The sequence below is a fragment of the Juglans regia genome, chromosome 5 (genome assembly GCF_001411555.2).
Source record: "Juglans regia cultivar Chandler chromosome 5, Walnut 2.0, whole genome shotgun sequence".
NCBI lineage: Eukaryota > Viridiplantae > Streptophyta > Magnoliopsida > Fagales > Juglandaceae > Juglans > Juglans regia.
This window is the reverse complement of record NC_049905.1, coordinates 8,527,991-8,545,600: the sequence shown is the minus strand read 5'-3', so window position 1 is coordinate 8,545,600 and position 17,610 is coordinate 8,527,991. Positions and strand designations below refer to the sequence as shown.

Here is a 17,610-nt window from a genome sequence, read left to right as displayed (position 1 = left end):
CCAAGTAGTATTATTTATCTAAGAATAATGACAAAGATACAATCATTTTGTGTAACTAAAGTAACATCATTTTACAGAAATTCTTTCAATTTAGAACATAATTATATAAAAAAAATTATATTATATCATTACTCTCTTGAGAATCTCAAACTCAAACGTATCTAATAGACCGATATCCTCAGCGATTGATTGCGACTCTTCGTCTTGTCATGGGCCTCACCTGCCTCGTTGGGCTCTCTTTGGACTTTCACGTCCTTTTGGACCTATGCCAACTTATTTCACCATAATAATTATTCGTATTTATTATATGAGAAATACAACACATATTGATCTGTAAATATTTATATTTACATATAAGAAAAATTTTATTTATTACATGTTAGCGTTTTTTTACGTATAAAATTCTATTTATTACATGTTAACGTTTTTTTTTAATGTAAAATTCTATTCATTTTACGTATAAAATGATAAAAATAATAAATTACATGTTAGTGTTTAGGCTTCGTTTGGAATCTAAAATCATCTCAACTCATCTTAACTCATCATTATAACTTTTTTAAATTTCAACATAAAATATAATAAACAATTAAACTTTTTTAAATCCTAAAATAATAATAATAATAATAAATTATAATATTCTAATAATATTTTATCATCTCAACTCAACTCAATTCAGTTTAATATTCAAACGCCCTACTAAAAGATGATAAGTAAAATATTTCCTATTATATATTCTTTAAATATGAGCATATAATATTTTCATAATTTATATAATATTTGTAATTATTAAAATCTAGTAATTTTTTATATAATTTAAATAATACAATCATAAAAAAATTATAAATAGTGATATATACGGATCTAAAATATACAAATCTCGTTCAATAGTTTTATAAAAATGTAAACTCTACAACCAAAAAGTAAGACTTTTTTTTTTTTTTTTTTTAACGATGGATCAACTTTTTTTATGAAAAAAATGCATTACTGAAAAATCACATAACAGTGGCTAAGATCTAATTTGGAAAGGACTCTTTTCAAACACTGTAATTTTTTTTTTATATATCATATGCTTGATTAAAAAAAAAAAATCTAATTTGGGTACTGAAAATATCACAAGTATCAATTATTTATAATTTTATTATTATTTTTTACCTATTATTTATTATTATTTAATATTATTATTTTTATTTATTTATAAAATATTTGAGAATATCAATTTATTTTACAAAATGTACAACGTGTCGAGAGTGGGTTGGTTCCCTATTACATTGACTTTTTCTTTTATTTGCTTTCATAAATAAATATAAGCCACCGGAATCTAGCCATGCGTACAGAGAGCTCAACTCCACCTACGCACCACCCGTTTCAGATTCCCTACCTCCTATGAAACCGAAAAAGACGAAAAAGCACCTCAATCAAGTGGCTCCTACTAATTTGACGGTCGAGATTTTTTTCCCATCCACACGTGTATGATCGAGATGAGTGTAACCGTAACTTCTGGTCATGCGGATTCACCCAATTTTTTATATTGCTTTCGGAGAAAAGATCGAGTGCTCCTCATACACCATAGCCAGAACCAATGGCTCTTCTCTGAAAAACTCGCTGCCAGTGTGGCTTCGCCGGAAAACTCATCGCCTTCCAGACCGGAGATTAAACTTCTGGTCAGCTTCCGTTCAAGGTATCGATTTTCAGATTCTCCGTTTTTTTAGGGTTATAGAATTTCTCTTACTCGTATTGAATGAGGTTGAAAATTCGCGTTGAAACCTTTTCAATTGGAAGCTTTTTTTTTTTTGGTGAGTTTCGGGGTTTGATTTTGAGTCATGACGATGAACTGTCGGAGATTTTGGTACAAGGGACATTTTCGATGTTTTTTATTTTAGTTCTTTTTTTGTTTGTTTGTTTATGCGCGGTGGTTTGGATTTATGGACGACAAAGGTGTTTATCCGTACGCTAAAGGCGTTTATGCCTTTTCAGAAGTTTATTTGACTGACTACAACTGATGTGTCTCAGTCCGTACATACTTCATTGAGACGCAAGGAACGAGCAGCGAAAGCGAAAGTTGAATCAAATACTTTCCTTTTCACCTTGGAAGTAGAAGAAGCAAAATGGTAACCATTCTAGATTCTTATGTTGCAACTTACTCTATCGTTTTTTTTTTTTTTTTTGTGCTTTTTATTTCATTCGTTAGGGGGGTTCAAAATGGTGAATAGTGGACTAAGTTAGAGTTTTGGGTTTTTCCGGTTGTTATTTAATATGTACTCGAACTTACATGATTGAATCCAGTTTTGTTAATTGTTCATCACATGTGTTAGAGATTACTATGATATGCATATTGGTGATTTTGTGAACAGAAATTAAAACCTTTTCATGGTTGAGGTGAGAAAGGTGATTGGCGGCTGTTCTTTCGAAGGCCTTTTAAATCTTGAGATGAGCTATGGTTAAAACTTGAAACAACTGCACAGAATGCATGGAAAACTATGTTTTATGGCCAGTGAGAGGGTGATCTTCTAGGAGTGGTTCACGCTTTCACTTTTTCTCGCTAGATTTTTATTATTTGTCTTTGTTAAGCCATCCTTTCAAATTCCATATTTTCTTCCTGTTTCTGGCATTCTTCTGAATTTTGGTAGCTTATACTGGCTTAAGTGAACGCATAGGAAAATGGTTAGCTTAATCCAATCCCTTGCGAGCCCCAAAAATATTAAAGAATATTTGTGCTAGTGCGGGAAAGCTTAATTAAGTGAATATACAGGGGTTGAACCTTCTGGATTTCATGTGAAAGTATTCTGGACTTCAGTTTGCACTGTGCTTTGTGTTTGGTTAGAACTCCCTTGTGAATTCTATACTTTTTGTGGTGATTACTAAGAGGGCTTTACTAAAGAAAAAAGCGAAGGGCATGGGCTTAATGAATTGGAGTTAGGAAAGAGATATCCATAGAGAAAAGTATGATAATGCTGGTCCATTGCTCTTCGTGATTATGGACCACGATAGTGCTTTATGCTAAATAGTGGAACAAGTGATGTGGGAGGCTATTGCTTAATGCTGGAGATTTTGTTATGTTAAATGGTGCTTATTTTTTGCAGAGGAACAAGAAATAATTTTTGTGGTTTTGTATTTGATGCGCTGTGGAATAATAAGACTATTCTTCCAATTCACGTCTGAGTAAACATGTGCTGTCAGGCTCCTTCTGTATTCTTTGATGATTTATTATTTCTTTACCTTGGAACCTGCAAATATCACTTTTGGATTTTTTAAAAGACAAGTAAAATTATGTCAATTCCTTGAAAAGGAAAATAGTACTTACATGGAGAGTGGTTAAGAGTAAGGAAAATGACTGTGACAAGTCACAAATCAGATCCTTGAATTAAGGCATTAAACCCTTTACCTTTCTTTCATGTCTACCATGAGGAAGTGTGTGCAGGGTTCATGTTAGAGTCCATAAAGGTTGAATAATTTTTTTTTCGAAGTCTTTTCAGAACAAGGGTTTTTGGACGGAAAAAGGTGCTGGACAAGTACATGACGGAGACTCAACGTTTGATAATACTTCCAGAACTGAACCAAAACGATCTCATCAATGGTTTGTAGATGCTGCTGAAACAGAGCTGTTCCCTAACAAGAAGCAAGCAGTGCACGCTCCGAACAGCAAATTAAGTTCCGGAATGTCAATTGCAAATATCCCTTCTTGGGAAAATGCTTCCAGTTTTAATTCAGTTCCAAATCAATATGTCAGTCGTTTATTTGGATCTGATACAGCAAGGTCTGTCAACTTTGCTGAAAGGAATATATCTTCTGCTGGAACAGAGAATTTGAATGTGAGAAGAAAGGGTATGGATGACCAATTTGGAGAAGATGCATCCATTGGTTTGTCCATATCTCATAGTATGGAAGATCCTGAAACATGTCTTACCTATGGTGGAATAAGAAAAGTCAAAGTCAATCAAGTTAAGGATAGTGACCCTAGTATGCATATTCAAAAGGGACATTGTTCTAGTGGGGAAAATATCAGTCACCTGTCTCCAGGTCACACTTATGACAGAGAAAGTGAAGCCGCTTTTACATCAATAGGGCAGTCCTATAACCAAGATGACAGTGTCACTTTAATGGGTCACACCTACAACAGGGGAGATGCCAATATCAGGTCGATAACTCCCACATATGGCAATGGAGATGGCACTTCCATTTCAATCAGTGATACATATGGTAAGGGGGAAGCTAATGTTTTATCTTTTAGTGGATTCCCTGATGAACAAGATATCATCCCTGTGGGCAGGCCTGGAAGCAGCTATGATCTATTTTTCAATCAGCCGTCAGTTCAAACATCAGAAACATCCTGTGAGAAAGTTTTGGACACAACAAATGCTAGTGCAGTTCTGAGTGCCACTAGGGCAACTAAATCAAGACCTGAATTTGTTTCTAAGAATAAGCCAGAATTCAGAACATCAAAGAAAGAAGCTCCAAATAGCTTTCCCTCAAATGTTAGAAGCTTGATATCAACTGGTATGCTTGATGGGGTCCCTGTGAAGTACGTTTCCTTGGCACGGGAGGTAAATTCGAGTTTTTCTTGATTTCTTCAGGCTTTACTGTTTCACTTGAATGACATACAATTACATTCCTGCATTTAACAAGGAGCTTCGTGGGATTATAAAAGGTTCTGGCTATCTTTGTGGGTGTCAGTCATGTGACTATTCTAAGGTAAGCCATCCATTGGTGTTCCTGGTATTTAACAATAAATTTCTTTTGAGCTAACCGATGATTTTTGTCTTTTTATTTTTTTTGTTAAGGTGCTGAATGCATACGAGTTTGAGCGCCATGCTGGCTGTAAAACAAAGCACCCTAACAATCACATATACTTTGAGAATGGAAAGACTATTTATCAGATTGTACAAGAATTAAGAAGCACACCTGAGAGTTTATTGTTTGATGCGATTCAAACTGTTTTCGGTGCCCCAATTAATCAGAAATCCTTCCGAATTTGGAAAGGTGACAAGACTAGTTACTTTCAATTGTCATTCTCTCCCTCCCTGCCGGGCTGGGGATTTAACTTGCATGAACTGTCCCATTTTGGGTTCTTTTTTCACCTGCTGAATTGCTGAGTTTTGATATTCTTTGTTTCTTCTGTTTTTCTAGAATCATTTCAAGCAGCAACTCGTGAGCTTCAGCGTATATATGGGAAGGAGGAACTGAACATATAGCGGTATTCGAGATGAACCATAATCAAATTGTAAGATAGTGTCAACTCATGTGTATAGAAACGAGTAACACCTTTTTTTTTATTTGGTAAATTAATTATGTTCTCTCTTTCCGTTGTATAACTTGTATTGAAGAGTGGATGGTTTCTTTGTTATTTTGGTGCACAAAAGAATTTCAGTTGTAAAGATGGCAGCTAGACTTCCCCAAATTCTCATGTTCGTATCATTCGAGCGTTCACTTTTTTCCTATCTTAAAGAGGAACTCATTAAATCAGCCTTAATTTCATGTTTTAATCTGTATACATTTCCTTCAGTCTTACCTCGCCAAATACGAGATAGAGAGATTAATTATTTTCAAGATGCTTCTGTACCAACACACTGACAACTCAAACGAGTTTGTATTCGTTGTTTGGAATAAGCTCCGATGTTTGAACTTCTGTTTATCCACTGGAACAGAATATTTCAGTATCGATATGTTTTAATGTATAGTTTCGGGATTAGTCATATGTGTGTGTGTGGAAGAATTAGAGATCTATATAATGAATATATGTTGAAAACATTAAAAAAAAAATGGAGGTATGGTGTTAAAAGATAATATTAAAAAATCACAAATTTGAGTTGAAATATAGAAAAAGTAATTAAAAAATAAAATAACCGAGAAATTATTAAAAAAATTAGATTAAAAAAAAAGAGAGAATAACAGCACATATTTAAAGTTACAAAAAAATTAAAATTATATAAATGAATTTTAGATTTTAAAATTCCATAGAACGTCATCTAGATTTAAAATTTATAAAAATGTCATCCAAACTCAAAAAAAATTAAAAATTTTCTATTAAAACAATCTGGAATGGTCCAGAATTGATTGGAACAGGCTGAAATTTAGAACAAAACAAAACGAAGATGTATGGTATACTGGAGACTACACCGAAACGGAAAATTCCAGCTTTTCCAGCCGAAGCAAATCGGAATTGAAAACTATAATAAGATCCCCTCCATCTCATTTGAAATCTATATATGGTAACAGCTGATAAATTTATAACCACTATTGTTTCTACTTTCTAATCTATGATTCTATATATTAGTTTCATGTGGCAAATTTTTGTAATCGAGAAAACAAAGACATAATTCTACATTGGAAATTGCATTTAAAAAGTAAATCTGTTCATGTCCCAAGATGAAGATAGGAACGGGGTAGATAAGAAAATAAAGCTATTGTTTGCCACAATATACGAATCCAAAGTTGGCAACAAAATAGAATTCTCAAATATAAGAAACTACCCTTCACACACTAAAACAAAGTTAAAAAAGAATTGAGTCAGAAAAATTACAAGCACCCATTATATTGTTATCACAAATTAGTTTTTTGCTTTTGTTTGCCTCTTTTGCAGAGAAGTGTCGCCTTCATTATGTGTGATCAAATAATTGGCTCCTAAGAACCACAGCAAGCTGATCTTTGGGCAGCTTGGCCGCCTCCAGCTGCCTGGTCTGGTTGATTGATCTTAATCGTCGAAGGCTGCAATGACAAGAACCATACCAATATTTTCAAAAACAGAAACCCGAGGGTGATCTCTAATAATATCATTGCACTTCTTCATTCTTATTTAAGACAAGATAGGAATTTTGTACCTCAGCCCTAGAGTCAGTGTCTGCAAGCCTTTGCTTTATATCCCTTGCTATTGAAAAGAAAACTTGCTCCACATTTAGATTTGTCTTTGCGCTCTGCAATGAACAGTATATTTTAGTACTTACTATACCGATTAACCAGCTTCCATAATCAGTAGCATTACTTACAGTCTCAAAGAATTTGATACCATACTCGTCAGCAAGTGCTTGGCCCTTGGAGGTAGGCACAGCCTACAAAAAAAAAAAAAAAGTAAATGATATTTAACTGGGTGCGAACACTGATCTACAAATGCACGAGGAGGAGAGATAGTGCAGTAGTCAACAATTAGAAGTCCCCAAAAAGGCACAATGAAGGAGCTCAAAGCATGGACAAAACTAGGTCGTAGTAGGCTTTCTTTTTTAAACCTAAAGCAAATTAGATTTAATTCGATAGAAATACCAACATAAAGAAACATACCCTCTTGCTTTCATCCATGTCAGCCTTGTTCCCAACCAGTATCTTGTTCACATTATCTGAAGCATGCTGTTCGATGTTGCGAATCCAGTTCCTAATGTCTGCAAAAAGTGAGAAGCCAGGTCTTAATAAAGCAGTAGAAATCCATAAATGAAGTTTTGTCAATCCAAGCAAGGAAATCAGAAAGAGCAGGAGGGGGCAGGGGGGGAAACATACTGTTGAAAGATGATTCATCAGTCACATCATAGACCAGTAAAATTCCCATGGCTCCACGATAGTAAGCTGGAAATGAACATACAATAATAAGAAAACAAAACTAGAGTAATATAGTGAAAAAAGAGTGTTCTAGGTTATTGTGGCAATACAAAACAATGAAGACAAAACCAAAGACAAGAAGACAGAAATACAACAATTTATCAGCTGACCTCCCAGTTTTAAGATCAAAATAATCAAGTTAATGATATCTAACTATAGAGCACTGGGACAATTCTAGAAATTTCATGTAACAGTCACTTGGTGGAGACCACTGGAAACCCTTGGAAGGTTCCTTGGGGCTGCTTGTTAAAATCTAGAATTTTCAAATTAAAAAAGAAAATGAGGGATTTTATTCTGACATTTTGTTTGGTTCCTCTTTTCAGAGATTCGGACAACCCAAGAGATAATCAATCCGCCTGAGCTCAGGTTGGCCATCAAGATGATATAGCTTGGCTCAAGTTGAAACAAACTCCACAGTATTAACTTGAGCTTAGTTGAAAAGCCTTGCATTTGACACAGGGGTTAGTGAGCCAGTCTGGGACTCCAATGATTTTATTGTATTATAATATTAACAACAGGAACGGACAAGCCCATCAGTGGGCCCAAGTTTACACAGAGCCTCTCTGGTATTTATACCGTATGGGATTTAGGTATCGATCTTTTGATTATTTGATTGAGTAAAACAGTGTTAAAATCGATGGGATTACTAGAGTTCCACATTAGAAAGCAATGAGACATTAGTATTTAAGAGCAACTTTTTTTCACCTGTAGATTGCTTATAACTGACCTACATTGAGCTAGTTCACAAGCATGTAAGCTAACTTTAATATGTTTAGACCTGTTTTTCGAAGTAAGTATAACAAGACTTTAAACTGGGCTTCATTTCATAACAAATGAGCCAAGTGAAGCTTTCTCTGAAGCCAAACCCAAGATAATTGCAACCCTGCAAGTAGCTTAGCTCATCTGAGGTGACTACTTTATACCTGGAACCCCATTCTACCACCCAAACAATAAATATGTTCTTTAAGTTTCCCTTGTCAAATTGCAAGTGAAACAAGCTCATCCGACAGCATGGAAACTCTACAAGGTGAACAATGGAAGTATAAGATATCTCCCACCTGTCAATTTTCCTCATTGAACGATTTGAGCAACAGAAGGTAATGGCCAGAGTCAAGTCTAAGTTTTTTTTTTTTTTTTTTAATAAGTACCATACTATCTGAGTTTTTCTGATATAAAATGCCTGTCTACAGATATTTACAGGAAAAAAAGGAAGTTTACCAGTTGTGATTGTTCGGAACCGCTCCTGGCCAGCTGTATCCCATATTTGCAGCTTGATTCGTTTTCCATCTAGCTCAATGGTTCTTATCTTAAAGTCAATGCTGTGTAGAGAAGAGTGACATAGTGAGATTGGTAAAACTTTTCAAGAACCCAACACTTATTGCAGCAGTGCAACTCCAAAATCCCAAGAATACGTACCCGATGGTGGTGATGAAACTAGTGGTGAAGGAGCCATCTGAGAAGCGTAAAAGAAGGCAACTCTTACCCACACCTATGAAGGGAAACAACAAGAATCATCAAAACTCCCTTGGTCAAAGCTTAGGTGCTGGCATTACTATTTACTAGTCTACAAATTAACTTAATGAGATCAATAGTTTTACATTGCCCAAAAAGTAGTCCTTCGTTATGACTGGTAAATCCTAAAAAACTAAAACTTTACTGATATGCTCTCCAGAAGTACAGGAATAAAAACTGAGAAACTCCGATGAGGCTAGCCCAATGAGAATTTTACTGTATTATCAACAAGTCAAACCCATTGGCAGATCCAGCACCAACTCAACTAAATAGCATAAGTGTCTCCATGGAAATGTAAGTTTTTCGTATGAGTGCACAATCTTATGATCAACTACGAATCATATTTGAATGATGAGGATGATCATAAATGCTAGCTACCCTACCTCTCTGAAGGGGAGTGACCAACCCTAAGTAGCAACATTCATACGTTTAATATGCTCAATAAAAAGAAAAGAGTTCTTATTAAACACAAGAATATCCGAATCCATTCATACGTTTAATATGCTCAAGAACATTCGTATTTCCAAACACACTGAAAACTGAGCAGTATAACCCAATCAAGAAATTTAACATCACTGATTTGTCCAAATATCATGGGTAACTGTGTGCCAAAATTTCTATTGCTACACACACACACACACAAACAGAGAGAGAGAAGAGGGCAATAAAAAAAACAACAACAAAAAGTCCTAAGTATATATCAAAGGCTAGAAGAGGAGTTCAAAAATTCTAACGACCAATCACAAGTAACTAGGGCAAGGTTTTGTTAATTGAAACAACATAGCAATACACAAAGTCTCAGAATCCATCAAAACTTGAATACACGACATCATTGGCTATTTTTCAAGATGAAACATTATGGAGACTCTCAATATTTAACACCTAAAAGCTCAAAAATCAGGTCAGGACGAGTTTAAACAGGAATCAAATTAGATCTATACAAAGACCACATCACAATGTCCATTAAGCCCCAACAATAAGAAAAATTTCAAATCCAAAAATAAAAAGTAAAAATATTAAACACGACAAATCAAGCCAAACCAAAGCACAGGCAAGCTCAAATGCAGAATAAATTTAGAATTTTCCAAACTCTGTACCACTATCTATGTCCCTGGCACATAATGGTTTGTTTACTTCTCGTTAAAAATAAGAGGGAAAACAAAAGAAACAGGCTCCAATAAACGTACCACTGTCGCCGATCAATAGGAGCTTTATGAGGTAATCGTAATCGGCCCGAGCCCTTGCCGGTGGAGCAGCCATTGAATTAATTATTAGTTTATTTTTAATATGAAATACAAATCCCAGCCAGCAATTTACCCTCTGAAAGCAAACAAAAAGGATTTTAAAAACCAAAATTCTAAGTCGAATGCATAGAAAATCCGATGAGAAAGAGAAAAAAGCATCAAAATCAGAAAGAAGAAATACCAGATCGGAAACGAATTGAGAGAGCTTTAGCGATATAAAGTGGGGGAGAGTGATCCCGGAGAGGTCCGAAGTGATAGCGCAAAAAGATTTGAGAGAGACAGAGAGAGAGTTTTGAGGTAATTTTCGTTGTGTTTTGGCTAATTATAAGAGCTGCTCCGGCTATGGTGAGGTTCGCTAAAATGCGCACCTGTTCTTCCCTTTTGCCGCACTTCTGCTCTTGCGCACGTTAATACTTGCCTTCAATAAACTGGATTTCAACTAATTAGATCCTGCCACGTGTTAACAAAGCGAGTTTTTCTACTTTTATCCAGGTGTCAATGGTCAAGTGGCTGGGTAGATGTGCTAAAAAAATATCAGGTGGGGGGATGCATGTAAAAGATCGGAGCTTGGGTGTATGTGCTGGCATCCCAATCATCGCCCAATTGGTACCCCGCTTTGTCAAAGCGTCAAGTTACAACTGTCATATGAGAATAGGCTGCATAGAAAAGTCTTGTTTGGTTCCCATGTAATCACAACCATCCTAACTTTTTTTTTTAATCAGTCAATCAATTTTCATTGTTTACTAATAAATTGAGCCACCGTTTCGGATATTCGGATATTGATTTGAGAAGAGATAAATTGAATTTTTTTATAAATAATAATAGATTGAAATGATAGATTGAATTTTATAAGTTATTATAATGTATTTAAATATTAAAATGAATTTAAATGTATTTATAAAAAGTTAAAAAAGTTATGAATCTTGTGCGTAAATAGATATTGAGTTGAAAAATATTGTAAATTGTAAAAAAGTTTTGAATTGAAATTAGTTTAGTAATTTGAGAGTTGGGTGTTTAGATATTAGACTCAGTTTAAAATTAAAGAGAAGTTCAATTCAAATTTCAAACGAGCTCTGAGAAAAGTAAAGCTAGATACAATTTTAATATGTGTAAAATTAATTTTTCATGCAGATTTCATATTTATCCATTTTTTTCAAATGGAATACGCGAGACTTGCAAACTTCAAAATTATAAATATCACTTTAGAATTTTCAAATTCTATATTAAAATGTAGATAAATAAACATAAAAGATATATTTTAAAAAAAATTGATTTGTAAAATCTGCTTATTGACACATCAAACAAACACATCATTGGTATGAAAATCTGCTGCATTAACTAACATAAAGATGTATTTATGTATTGAATTTTGATATGATTCTTCTAGTATTGCAATAAGCAGTATATTTATACAATAGTTTGTAAGTAATAGAATTTATGTGAGAAAACATAAATTAAGGAAGAACGTGTTTGGGAGAGTGTCGTGAGAAACCCGTGAAGGAAGAGGCCACATAAAACTGACTCTCACACCGTGATAGTGTATAGAGGAAATGAATAAATATTGATAGAAATTACTATTGGAAGCATTCATTTTGTATACATGATGTGGCATCATCTAGACCACACATCTCTTCAAGTGAGTGTTGGGAATAATCAACTAGAAGCAGCCACGCAATGAGTGTAAAATATATACTATTATACTGGATTCTCTCTAACATTACTCGTATTGTGAAGATGTATGCTTCTAAAATATATTTTCATTAATAATTTATGCTTTAAAATATAAAATAGTATTAATTAGGTTATGTTAAATATTTAGGCCAATATTTTTAAAATATATATATATAGCCCTTTTTTTTTTTTTTTTGCACACTGCTGATTAAGCATTCAAGATAAGAGTTTTTAAGAAATTATCAGTGTTTTGATTTTTTTTTTTTTTAAATTAAATGGATTTCACGACAAGTGATGTATTAACACATCGATTTATATGTAACAAAATAAACGAGTGGTGCTTGAGTCAACCAAACATGTTTTGTTTATAAAACATCAAATCATATCATGAAATCACACGTTATTTAAAAATTAAATGGATGATATCATCCGATCCGTGTAATTAAAAATGTCATATTCGTCGTATACACATGACTTGATACCCCAAGTTGAGATGGGAAAATGTTACTGGAAACAATTTCAAAGACTGGGACAACTGCGACCAGGTTGGCCAGAGACTGGGACAAAACTACTTGGACGTGGTCCGAGGTACACCAAGTCAGTTAGTTTGAAACCAGTTTATCTTGCTTTATGTGTTTCACGAAAATTTTTTATAAAAAAATGTGAAAACTCTTCTTTTTTCTTAGGACATGTTTGGATTCAAAATTCACTTTAACTCATCTCATCTCATCTCATTATTACAATTTTTCAAATTTCCATACAAAATATAATAAACAATTCAACTTTTTCAAATCTCAAAATAACTTTTCTAAATTCACACATTAAATATAATAAATAATTCAATTTTTATTTTATTATTCACAAACCATCTCAACCTATATCAACTCATCTTTAAATCTAAATATCTCCTTAATGTAGTCCACATTTTTACAAAACGAGTTTATATCTTATCACATAAATAAATAAAAAATTTAAATTAATTTTACGATTAGTGTTTATTTTAAAACTGTGTCTAACATTACGAGAAACATAAACATGCTAGGCAGGAGGAGGCTAAAGGTATCATTCTATCCATTGACGGAACGCTGATTGTGGGCCTTTGTCTCGCTGATCCATCATTATGGTTGCTGAGTGGAGGAAGCATGGCAACTTTGTGATAAGTTTTCGATTGGGATAATCAGTAATCCCTTTGTAAAATGAGACAAAAGAAAAGAGAACAACGGGAGGACTCAACAATAAAAAAAAAAAAAAAAAAAAAAGAGCCACATTTGTTCTAAATTTAACTCATTAGCTCTTGGAGTAAACGTGTCTCCACGACCATCATCAAGTCCTTCATTATTACCACATTGATTTCTCCCAACAAAATAAAGAAGAAAAAAGCAGCAGTTTTGTAGCATACCCGCGTGCTGATCAGTAATTATCATATTTATATCTTAGTAGTGGTTTGGATTTAGAGATGAGTTGAGATAGTTTGTAAATAGTAGAATAAAAATTGAATTATTTATTATATTTTGTGTAGACATTTGAGAAAGTTGTTTTGAAATTTGAAAAAATTGAATTGTTTATTATATTTTGTGTATGAATTTAATAAAATTATAATGATGAGATGAGTTGAGATAGGTTGAAATGAATTACGAATACAAACGAGGTCTAAACTACGAATATATGTTCCCTCTGTTCATATAATAAGAGGTTTGGATAGCGAATTAAGATAGAATAAGTTGAGATAAAAGTTAAAAATTGAATAAAATATTATTAGAATATTATTTTTTAATATTATTATTGTTATGAAATTTGAAAATTTTAAATTTTTTATTATATTTTGTGTAAAAATTTGATAAAATTGTAATAATTAGATAAGATGAGTTGTGAGACTTTTGTATCCAAACCGAACGAAGAATACTATCCTCTCTCTCTCTCTCTCTCTCTCTCTCGGCCTTGTCGTGGGCAGTGGGCAACATCCAAAGGATACCCGCTCACAGGGGGTCAGGGTGGGGCCTACCCGCCAGGGAGGTGCGGGTAGCACCAAAGTTTTGAATATCATTTCAGTGACCGTTTTAGTTAAGGCACTGAAACGAAATATTTCGCGGTACCATTTCGAAATAGTCTATATATAGATAAATTAATTATATGTATAAATTATATTTCAAAATAATATCAATCCAAGTCTTAAAAAATTAAAACACATATTTATAAAACTTAATAATACTTCTAAGTTCTCGATCCAACTATTAAAAAAAATAATTACTCATTTTTCATCACGAAAGGGGAGTAGGGATTTGATTTTCAGTTTTCGAGAAAATGTGATTAAAAAAAGTTAAGAAAATAGTTTTCAGATGTGAGAATTAGAGTGAAAATTACAAAAATATACTGAAAATACAAAATTTTGACCTGTATATTGAAAATCGGCCAGTACACCAAAAACTTGCTGGTATTGATCGAAACATACTGAAATGACCTATATTTAACCCAGTACAAAATATATATTTCTCTTATACCAACTATTATTTCGACACAATAAATACCGATCAGTACGGCACGATTTTTAAAACTTAGGGTAGCACTCCTACTTTGTGACTTTTTCTCTTTTATAATTTTTTTGTGGATTTTCTTTTTTAAAAATTAGTTCTCGACAAAAGGACAAATATTTTCAATTTAGACTTGATCATAATAGTACTTTATATCCATATTTCCGTAGGTACTTTCTCAACGCAAATTTAAATGGACGGACGTAAGATGATCACAACCCCACCAATGGCAAACAAAAGTTGACCAGTTTAAAAGGCCATATACGTAATTTTCTTATGTCCTAATTAGTATTTGAATTAAAAAAAAAGTGTAATTTTAAAATTAGAGCATTGAGCATGACATCACACTTTTGGCAGTGAGGTGTCAGACCGATGGGCTTGTGTGCTGTCGGAGCTTAATTCAGAGGACTGGACCTTTTTATGGGTTCATTTCAAAACTGGTTATTCACATTATTTACAACATCTTCTAAATTATTTTTTTCGGATTGGTAAGGCTAAGATGCCAATCTTATGTGAAAAAATGAGGAAAAAAAAAAAATAATACTACTATACCATTTCATTTTCTCTCTCATTTTGATCGCTTATTCATTTAATTTTTTTATTTTACATACTGATTAAAGAATTAATTATTAGTATATATTTTTAAAAATATTTAAATATGTTAAAAAAATATAAATAAATAAATAAAAAGTAAAATTTGTACTAGTGGACACAGCCAGTGATCAAAGTTGGGCGGCACACTAGCACTATAAAAAAATACATAATTTTGGAATAACTTAATGCTCTCATTTCACTATGATGAGGTGGTATTGCCGGTCTTAAAAATTTTTCTTTAAATAAAGGTTTATCCAAAGATGATAAAAATACCACATTTTATATAGTAAAATGATAACGGGATGAGGTGTTGTTATATGTAACATTACTCTATGATCAAAACATTTTGAGAATGTGTCTAATATATTTATCATTTTACAATAATTTTAAAATTTTATCTCTCTCTTTTTATGAGGATATTAGAGATTTCATTTTTTTCATATATACACGATAATTACGAGCTGCACAAAATTAAATGTAAGGTGATTCTAAGTTTTGGATAAATGGAATCACTTACATATCCTCAAATCTCATATTCATAAAAAGATTGAATTTGAAATACTCTTTCTTTAACAAGAGAAAATATCAAAGTCATTAGCATTTATACAAAACTCAAGTAATTTGTACACAATATATATATATATATACACACACACACACACACACATGCACACACAAGTCTCGCTTAGATGTTGAGATGAGATGAAAATTTTTTGTATAGTAGTAAAATTGTTTGTGAATAGTGATTAAATAGTTTGAATTAAGATCTTATAAGGGGTTTTAGGAAATAAGAGAAAAAAAATGAATAAAAATATTATAAAGTTAAAATATTTTTATAATATAAATTTTTAATATAATTATTGTTTTGGGATTTGAAAAAAATTGAATTTTTTTTTTTTTTTTTATGTTTTGTTTGAAGATTTAGAAATTTTGTAATGATTAAATGAAAAGGTTGAAGATTTGAAATTGAAAGTGTTTATGTTTATAATGTTTGGATGTTAAGATGAGATACGATGAGATGAAATGAGACCATCTTACAATCTAAACGGAACCTAAAATTCAATTGTTCCCTTCTATCAAAGAAAAACGGTTATTTGCTGTCAGTTATTTATTAAGAAAATGACAATTTCTTATTAAAATAAGTAAATTCGCATCGCAAATAAATTGTTACAAATAATTTTTTTATATATATAGTGATTCCTAATTCTAGCATAATTAACATACCTAAAGAAAGCATCATTGAAACGACAACAGTTTAGTTACATCCACGTACCCATTATAATTGTAATCGAAAAGTAGAAGGAAAAAGAATATTGGGCCAGAAAGTGAATGCTCCAAGCATATGCTAAGAAGATCCTCTCCCCCCACAAAACACAAATACTCCCTTTAAAGCTCAGAAAACTCCTCTGCACTCACCCTCTTTGTGAGAACATCTTCCATGGCCTTATCTAGCTAGCTACGTGTCCATTGCAGTTCCTCCTACGTACGTACATGGCGTCAAGGACATGTGGTGGTGAGACCATCAACGGCAGCAGCAACAATGAAGACGAGGAGGAGGAGGAGGAAGAAGAAGAAGAAGATGATGATGATTATGGGAAGATGAATCGTCGCCGTTGAAGTTTGTGGGACATGTTTGATCAAGTTTGGGCAACTAAGGACCCTTTGGCAGTGCATCTCTAGATCAATGAGAGATCATTTGTGGCTCCAAGTAATTAAGCTTCGTCTCATATCAAGCTGCTTTTGTGAGAAACATTTTATCTAATTCTAAGACTATAATTAATTACTAGTACTAGGGTTAATTAGCTCCTGATCAGCTATGTTGTTTGTGTTCTTTGTTTGTTGGGAGTTGGCTATATATGATCTTTTAAGTTTAATGTTCCATGGCGACTTGGTTCGCTCGATCTATATATGTATTGATATATGTTATCTCTTATAGGAAATATCATGTTCTTGTTCAATTACTAGAAGAAAATGCTAATCAAAATCATTATCTACCACCACATTGAAAATAATCCAAAACCGAAAGGTCACTTAAAATCTTTGAAGAAATGATCCTATAGACAATGGAAACAATGATCTAGAGTAAGTCAGGTCGACCACCACAAAGCTACATGGTCTGCACAAAACAATACAGTCCACATCCAACCACTGATCGATGGTGGCTCTCTCTCCCACATCGTCAGTGCGGGGTATGAAAAATGATAGACATACAATATTTTTTATAACTTTTTATATAACTATGTTTTAAATTATGAGTATTTTTATAAACTAACTTGTAAAAGTAATATCACTTTATATAAATATCTTCATTTTAAAACATGGATGTAAAAAAGGGTTGTATATGTATCGTTACTCTTTGTCTATAATGACTCCAATGAGTCTTTTCATGTTTACTCCACTGCAGTCAATTGTCTCTGTCTGCCAATTTAAACGCATTGAATTAGTATTGTTTATCTTGATAGAGATATTCTAGTGCGTGA

The 17,610-nt window shown here is 32.9% G+C and overlaps 2 protein-coding genes across 6 annotated transcripts; one reads left to right on the top strand and one right to left on the bottom strand.

Annotated features, from left to right (window-relative positions):
* The first annotated feature begins 1,538 nt into the window (after nt 1–1,538).
* LOC109002620 lies at nt 1,539–5,395 on the top strand. Of its 5 annotated transcripts, none has more exons than XM_018980456.2 (6): nt 1,539–1,678; nt 2,011–2,108; nt 3,474–4,541; nt 4,624–4,689; nt 4,779–4,977; nt 5,125–5,395. In XM_018980456.2, exons 2-6 carry the CDS (start codon nt 2,106–2,108, stop codon nt 5,187–5,189), a joined length of 1,401 nt encoding a protein of 466 aa, XP_018836001.1. In that variant the 5' UTR covers nt 1,539–1,678; nt 2,011–2,105; the 3' UTR covers nt 5,190–5,395. The 5 variants fall into 5 exon arrangements, with proteins under 5 accessions (XP_018836001.1, XP_018836002.1, XP_018835999.1 ...); XM_018980457.2 differs by having other exon boundaries at nt 1,975–2,108; XM_018980454.2 differs by having other exon boundaries at nt 1,540–1,678; nt 3,465–4,541.
* A 916-nt stretch (nt 5,396–6,311) lies between these two features.
* LOC109002622 (ras-related protein RABE1c) lies at nt 6,312–10,726 on the bottom strand. The gene is made up of 9 exons (XM_018980458.2): nt 10,519–10,726; nt 10,281–10,413; nt 8,998–9,070; nt 8,800–8,900; nt 7,483–7,548; nt 7,270–7,367; nt 6,981–7,043; nt 6,816–6,908; nt 6,312–6,702 (listed from the first exon to the last, which is right to left on the bottom strand). Exons 2-9 carry the CDS (start codon nt 10,351–10,353, stop codon nt 6,619–6,621), a joined length of 651 nt encoding a protein of 216 aa, XP_018836003.1. The 5' UTR covers nt 10,354–10,413; nt 10,519–10,726; the 3' UTR covers nt 6,312–6,618.
* Between the last annotated feature and the right edge of the window lie 6,884 nt (nt 10,727–17,610).